This window comes from Lipophrys pholis (genome assembly GCF_963383615.2).
Source record: "Lipophrys pholis genome assembly, chromosome: 1".
In the NCBI taxonomy this organism is placed as follows: domain Eukaryota; kingdom Metazoa; phylum Chordata; class Actinopteri; order Blenniiformes; family Blenniidae; genus Lipophrys; species Lipophrys pholis.
Genome location: NC_137635.1, coordinates 34,182,786 through 34,190,821, shown reverse-complemented (window position 1 = coordinate 34,190,821; position 8,036 = coordinate 34,182,786). Strand labels below are relative to the sequence as shown.

General features: G+C 40.6%; 1 protein-coding gene across 1 annotated transcript; it reads right to left on the bottom strand.

Moving 5' to 3' along the window:
* LOC308108719 (phospholipid hydroperoxide glutathione peroxidase GPX4-like) lies at window positions 1-4,188 on the bottom strand. The gene is made up of 7 exons (XM_080461891.1): window positions 4,096-4,188; window positions 3,300-3,394; window positions 3,070-3,214; window positions 2,086-2,237; window positions 765-789; window positions 621-680; window positions 1-493 (listed from the first exon to the last, which is right to left on the bottom strand). Exons 1-7 carry the CDS (start codon window positions 4,156-4,158, stop codon window positions 461-463), a joined length of 573 nt encoding a protein of 190 aa, XP_080318017.1. The 5' UTR covers window positions 4,159-4,188; the 3' UTR covers window positions 1-460.
* Window positions 4,189-8,036: the final 3,848 nt, after the last annotated feature.

Genomic DNA, 8,036 nt, shown 5'->3' with positions numbered 1-8,036 from the left:
GGTGTATGAAAAGAAACTTCTTGATGTTCAAGACCACATTTATTTTCCAATTGCATCACAAGTCATTAGTTCAAGTACAATAAATGGCCTGTTGACAAGTGCAAATAAATTACTCGCTTTCCAGCAATCTGAGAGATGGGTGGACGAGGTACCCGGAAAAAAAAACATGGATACATAAAGATGAAGTCATTCAACATTATGATGACTTAGAAACAGGAATGGCCGACTTCAGTGTGTAGCACGGGAGTAGGAGCGTTGTTACGTTGTGTAAGTCCCGACTGTGCTCTCACATGGTCGTACAAAGATTTGAGGTGGGCTCTGGAGGTAAGTTGCACGCTGAGAATCATCAGGCCATGCCCTTCCCAAACCTGGGTTTACAGACAGGCCGTCACTGGTCCAGACACACACGCAAATACCCTGAAGTCCATGAGAGAGGTCAGGAGTCACACGTAGAGGATGGTTACAGGTACTTTGGCAGGTCCTTTTCCACCACCTGTACAGAGAAACAACCAGAAACTTTAATACGACAGCTGAATACCCCTTCATTTATTTCTTCCAATAAACGCAAACGTGTCGAGCTTCACAAAGTACTGTTACATTAAAAACAAGGTTTTGCTTACAACAGGATCATCCGTTGGAGCGTATCTCTTCACCACTTGACCATTTTTATCTATGAGAAACTAAAGAAATAAGACAAAGTAATATTATGGGACTATTGAAGATGGATCTAAAAAAAATTGTTACCATCAATGAGAGCTGATTACCTTTGTGAAGTTCCATTTGATGTTACTGTGGAAAGAAAAAAAAAATCCTTATAACACGTAACGCAAGAACCACCACCAGGAACATCGGTATTTCTCAGTCAGTTTAGCCAACTTGAATAAACATGGATTAACACAAAGCACTTTTTTATGTCCATATGTGACACATACATGAGTGTTTCAGTCTGAAAAGCACAAAACTGTGTTTCTCTCAGATGAGATCCAGACTACTTTCATTTTTTGGCTTTAAACAGGACACAGGTCTGATGTCTTTACAAAAAACCTCAGGCTGAACACTCATGTCACATTTCATCAGAGGCCAAAGTCACACGATCACATCTAGCGATGGATCAATCTCTGCATCAGTATGTAGGAAAGGACACAACCACTGCACACTCCACCAAAAAAAAAAAATCCAATGTTAAAAGCTTTTATTTTCCCCGAATCATCTTCTACCCGACTGCACAACTCTAAAATGGATATACGCTGATGTGAGTAGTATTTATATTGACTTCTGCAAACATCGCGTCATCTCCAGAGCTGGAAACCTTTCACACTGAAGTTTGAGGGCGGTTGCTTTGACATTATGCAAGCCAGCAAAATTCTCCGAAGTATACCTTCCTGACAGCACATCCACACGCAGATGATGTGATCATAACCTTTAAATACCGAAAGTATGCCAAGGCCATTTAAAGGTCTGAAACGTTTGACATTTGTCACACTGTGCACAAAGCAGAAGAGGAGGAAAGAGGAAGAAAATGGTGGAATGAAGCAACATTCAACAGGATTGCAAGTTTCTATTCCAGGGTAAAAAAAAACCAAAGCTGCCTACTGGTCGGTGACGTTCAAGTAAGGCGCATTTAATGGAGTTCTTGTTTTCAAAAGAGAATGTGCAGGAATTGAGAAAAAAAAATATTTTTTAACTTTAAAACACAGAGTGACGTACAGTCTCTCTTACTTAGTTACTTTTACAGAAAACCCACAAGTACAAATAACAAAGCAATGCACCTCTTCATGTGTCTCTGCAGTTTTCAATGTCTCCTTGGCAAAATGACACCTGACTGTGGTAAGTGGCTTATTGCCAAGTTTGAGTAGTTTAAAGACATGCGATGCATTCAGGACAGTGACGCTTTAAGACCAGTGACAGCCAACAGTGGTGTCGACCCAACATGCCATTAATAATCATCTTACAGTGCCTAACCTAATCAATGCTATGTAGATCTCCAGAGTTAAATTGGATCCTGCTAAAGGCTATTTACTTTATGCACCATGCCGCTCACTAAAACGTGACTTAAACAAACAGGAATGTAGGAGCATCACTCACTTTGTCAGGAATCCTTTGCCTTGAGGCTGTGCCTTCATCCACTTCCACAGAGGATGAGCGTTATCTCCATTAACGTCAATCTTACTGAAGAGATCAAATTCAACACCGTAAGCTTTGGCAAACTCCTTGATCTCTGCATCAGTACCTGGCTCCTGTGACAAGAAAGAAAATATTATCTCAGGATGGATATTGATCATATGAATCAGTGTAACCATCTGTACAGAAGAGCATTTACAAGTGATAATGCTCTCTAACAGTTTTAAAATAAAAAAAACCAATTGAAATAGCTGGCTCCGTATGGGACAAAAAAAAAAGCCTATAATTCAGTCTTACTGTGTGGCGCTTGCTTGTTCTGCTTTTAATTGGTGACTATTGGTGAATGTTTGCCTTTTGAAAGATTGGCGAGCTCTCCTGGGCGTACCCTGTCCTCATCTCCAGCCAGTTGGGGTCGGCTGCTGCGCCCCACAACCAGAAACGGATCGAATGACAGATGGCACACTATATTGCCTGAACAGTGTGTTAGATTTTACACGTGCACACAAATTTAATGTTGCTGTTGCACAGAGCGTAAGCAGAAATGGTAATCCAGAACAGGGCGCAACACACTATGAAGTACAATCCTCTTATGACACACTGGGTCAAAGAAAGAGTCAAAATAAGAGCAGATATGCAACTAAGAAAGACAAAATGTGACCAGAAGTGAATAGAGTGACAAAGGTGTGTCAGTTCACGTACAAACGGTCATCAACCCGAGGACATTCATGAGTAATGACTAAAACATTTTCTCACAGCTACGCCTATCTGCTTGATGGTCATCTTATGAAAATCTTGAAGGGTTCATAATAAGAAGTTTGCATGCCAAATCTCTCCAGTGTGCGACAGAGTAAGACGGAACCGTTGTGCTGTAATTATGGAAGCAATACCTGTACTGTTTTGACAGCAAATATTACAATAACTAACACAGGTCATGTCCAAACACATTACCTGTCCTCCAAACTGGTTGCATGGGAATGCCAGGATGCGTAAACCTCTCTCAGCGTAGTCGGCGTGCATTTTGACAAGCTGAGTGTAGTTTACTTTGGTTTTACCTCATTTAGAGGCCACATTTACAATGACACATACAAATCCTCTGAAAGAAAAAAAAAAGGAAAACTATTATGTTGAAGGATCAGTATTGCAGACATTCATGCTGGAATAAAATAAATCCATTTTACTTGTATTTGTCCAGAGACACTTCATTTCCATCGATGTCCTTGGCGGAGAACTCATAGATGGAGTTGGCGGCCGTCCAATCTCCCACCGCTGCACACTACATGCAAAGAGGCACACAAGTTACATGTAGGCGAGAGTGTGTGTGTGTGAGATTGAGAAACAACTGAAGACACAAGTTTAAAGTCCAGGGAAGTGGACCAAAGGGCAATCTGAGAGTAGGATGATTCACATCTCTGTAATCTTCCATGTCTCCACAATCTCACTCAAGACGTTGCGAAAACAGAGAGATTAACGACTGATGACACCTGTTTATGCTGAATCTGCATACCTTGCATTAAAAGAATAAAATAAAACTGTGCTGGCGATGTTCTGAAAAACTTGCATCACACAGTTGAAAGCGGATTATTAGCTGATTTAATCCTTATTGTTAATGCTCAGCCAAATAGCGAGACACACACACAAAAAAACAACAATTCGGTAACGAACAAAGCGACAAGTCAGAGATTCAATTGCAGCAACTGAAAGTGTTTTCTTGGCTGCTGCATTCATTTTGCTTTGGGATCTTTTACGTCCTAAAAGTCATATAAACGTGAATCTTTAGCACGAAGCTAGCTCCAGTAGCCACGTTCCCCGTCGGACCCATTTTCCTGTGGAACCGTAAACAAAAACAGTCCTTCTAAATCTGACCTTCTCGTCGTTCATTGTCAAAACAGCAGAGAAGAAAATAGACGTTCACACCATCGGACATATACACCAGGAGACACGCATGGACACGATATGTGAGGGTTTTCCACTCACCATGGTTCGCTGTACTCCTCTACTACCGATCAGACCCAACAACACTGCGGATCTCAACCACATGTCTGCAACAGTCGTCACATGACCAACAGGTCACGCCCCGTTTAAACCGTCCCACGTCAACATGGGGGCGTGGCCTGCCTGCAGCGAAACATCGTATCATATCATATCATATCATATACAATGCAATTCGGATTAAATATAGCCACTTTTTGGGAGTATTCTTTTTTTTTGTTGTAAATATATTGTGACAACTTTCAAAATCATGTTCTTCTTTTGTTGTTGCTGCTGTGTTAGTTTATGTTCCTGTTTGAAAATCACGTTACTGTCTCGATAGAGCTGCTCTGGTTGGTTTGATCTAATAACAGTTGGAAAGTATTTGGATCAGTGTGATAACTGTAAGTAATATATGTAGCACTAGCAAGGGTGTTGTATGTTGTCCCCCACCCAGGAGACGCCAAGTCTCTCCCTGTTGCAAGAAGAAAAACTGTTGCGACACCGGAAGGCTCTCAATCACATCATATTGTTTGCCCAAGCTGCCGAACAGGACAAGGGGGGGGGGGGGGGGGGGGGGGATAGAAAAGAAGAAAGAAAAAGAAAGAAAAAAAAAAGATGTTGTTATGGTCACATCATCTGCTTGTTGATGTGCTGTCAGGAAAGGACCTTCAGTGAATTTCTTGTGATCTTAAACAAACAGTACTTGTGATGTTAAATTGTTATCTTGATGTTTTTGTTTAGGATCAAACCTTCTTCTTTAAAGGGCATAAAACTGCTTGAGTTTTCAGGTCAAAGCTGAATTTGATCCTGATGGCGGTTGGTCTTGAACTTGAGTGTCAGGGCATCTGGGTTTGATTCCTGGTTTCGACAGGATAAGCATTTGAAGTAAATACGAATGAAGTCAACAGTAGTTGTAATGAGAAGCTAAATGGAAAATTCCTTTTCAGGAATTACAGTAAAAGAAGGCATTTCCTATTTAGGACTAAAAAGTGAAAGTGGTCTGGATTCTAACGGGAAAAAAATGTTTTTTTTGCTTTTCAGACTCAAAAAACATCATGTGATTCCTGTAGGAACACCAGTGGATAGAAGTGAGGCTGCATTTGAAGCTTGGGTGGGTTGAGAAATAACTAATAGGCCTAATTTTACCGAAGCTCCACTGGAAGATTTTATTGGAAATTAAACCGTAAAAATGGCCAAGAAATAAATGAAGAGCTATTCAGCTAGCCAACCCTTTAAATTCAAGTTTTCAGCTGTTTCAATCTCCCAACGTATCTGTGACTGTCCTCTTTGTGTTAGTGTGACTCTGGATGAAAACGGAACATCATATACAACAAACCTGATGATGATGGTCCAGGGTTTGTATGCATTTTAGTGTTTCAGCTCTGCTGGAGGATATATCTGAGTTACAGACAAATATATTAAGAAATTAGAATTTGTGAGGAAACCATGATTGCACTTTTCATACAGTAGTAGTGTTGCATGTTTGCCCCCTTGGAAAGGTTGTTTGTCCCCATGTGCACTGAATGTTTTATTGTGAGATTGTCAACAATAGCTGGAGATGTCGCACAGGTATCACATGTTTGCGATTGTGTTCGTTTCCTGTTGTCTGAGCAGTCAGCTGCTGCTGCGTGGAGACGCGATTATGATCAGCATCTTTGGCTCTGAGCATGCCACAGACCATAAATAGCAGTAGTCAAATTAACTGTGTGGCTGGTGTCAAATTACAAGCATCTGATGTTGCATGTCTGCCAACTAAGGAGGCTTAAAACTGCCCGCAGCTCAGCTCCATCCATACTGATTATACTGGCTGTTTCCAATAAATCACAATCATTCTATTTTTAGCTGCTGTTCAACCTGCAAACATAGTATTATGTGGTGTCCACAAAGGTGTCAGTTGGGAAAGTCCAATCAAAGTATGTGCAGACACAGAAAACAATTATTAGAATTAATAGAAAAGAACCTTCCATTCCCTCATTTTCATGAGACACTTTTTCCTATAGGGGTGAATATGCATATGTGATCTGGACTACAGGATGTTCAGTAAAATGTTCGACACAGACTCTTTTCTATATTGCCTGTCCACCAGGAGATGTCACTTTTCCCCCTGTTTTGTTGTTGTTATTGTTGTTGTTGTTTTAAAGTTCACCAGCCCATTTACCAGCTTCACCACAGGATCATGTAATTCTACATTTACAATGTCATCAACTTTTTTTTTCACCTGGATAATGTGTCGGTTTGCATCATCCAGACTAGGTTCTACAGCATAAGCATTATCAATAAGGACTTACCCCACGTTGATAAAACAATAGAAACCATGGATCTAATAAGGACTAAAACTTCATTGTTATATTGTAGTTTTAGCTTTTTTCCAACAGAGGGCACTGTAACGCCGTAAGAAGGACGAGTGTTTCGATGTCCATGAAAGTAAAATGAAACATAACTTCAGACAGAAACAAACAAGATAGACCCATGAATGCCATATAACTGTAAAATATATTTTTCAATACAGTTTTATGGATGCAGTGCCACAAACATTTCCTCTCTATGCTCCTCACAATTGTCAGGTTTCGTGATCCCACAATTTGGGCCAGCTATTCCATTTTACACTAGTTTATTTGAAATGACCATGAATTAATCCTGCACCTTTCTTTATTTTTCTTCCATCTTTGCTTCATTGTATGTGAAATGAGGCCAGCAGCGACTGGTGCCTCAATTAAAGTCCCTCTGAAACAGCATTTTGCCTCTTTAATTGGATGCTGTCCCTGCTGAAATTGGAAGATGAAGTGGGACACAGCACACAGGGGGATCGCTCCAGAGTATAACTCATGAGGTTATCGTTTCTGAGGGGAAAAAAAGTAAATTAATTAATTGGTTTTGCTCCTCTTTCTTGAAATGCTAGTGCTTCCTTTATTAAATCAATTTGTTTGTGTCACGATGGGCTGAAGAAGTATACTTCCACAATGATTTCCAGACAATAACAGAGTTTTCTTGAGTGAATTTCTTTAGACATAGCACGTCAGAGCTTGTTGTGGGTAAAAAAAAGCCCTGGAATTGTTTTCTATCTCTTGTATATCTGCAGTTCAGTGTGTCACGATAGAAGCGCAAAAGGAGTATGTCATATATCAGCGACGGTGTTTTTATGACAGCTTTTATCATATGTAGTGGTTGACTTTTATGACAAAAAAACACTTTTATGAATGCAATATCTCTCCATTTCACTAAAAGAGAAAACTGGATACGGTTATGCAACATTCTAAACCTTTTATTATTTGTATTTACTCAAAGTGGAGTGGCCAGATAAAACTATATTTTCACCACCTTGTCGATGTCAAAGCACGTAAGGAGGCCATTCTTGCTTCCATTCAGAGCTGCCATGCAAGATGTTCGAGTGCTTTACTCAAGCATCCTTTGACAAACAGGCGAAGACACGGATCAATCTATCCAACTTGTTTATCTCAGCTTTCTATCTGAGCCACAACTCGTTTTATGAGCGATCTGATGGTAGTAAGCACTTGTAATACAGTTTTTACATGACACAAGGGGTTCTTTGTGTGGCGTTCTCGTCATTCCTGTGTATATAATCTTTAGAAACTGCTCCCATAACCTCCCAAAGACATGCAAGGAAGATTACATTGCGATCCAGAACCAGGTCACTGGGGGGAAAATGTTTGTTAATGTGTCTTGGCCTGTTCAAGTGTTTCTCTTGCCTTTGACCTCATGTCATCTTATATGCACCATTGCACCTTCAGTGTGCCGATGCAGTTATGAATCATACTTTGGGGGCGGGGGGAGGGGGGGGGGGGGGGTAGAGAGAGATGATAAAAGTGGGCACGAGAGGCACAAGGTTCCCAGGTGTATCTGACAAATCCAAAAGGAAAATGACTAAAGAAGTATGAGCTAAGCAGAAATCTTTCTTCGATCCATCCTCTTTGGGCCGTGTGAGC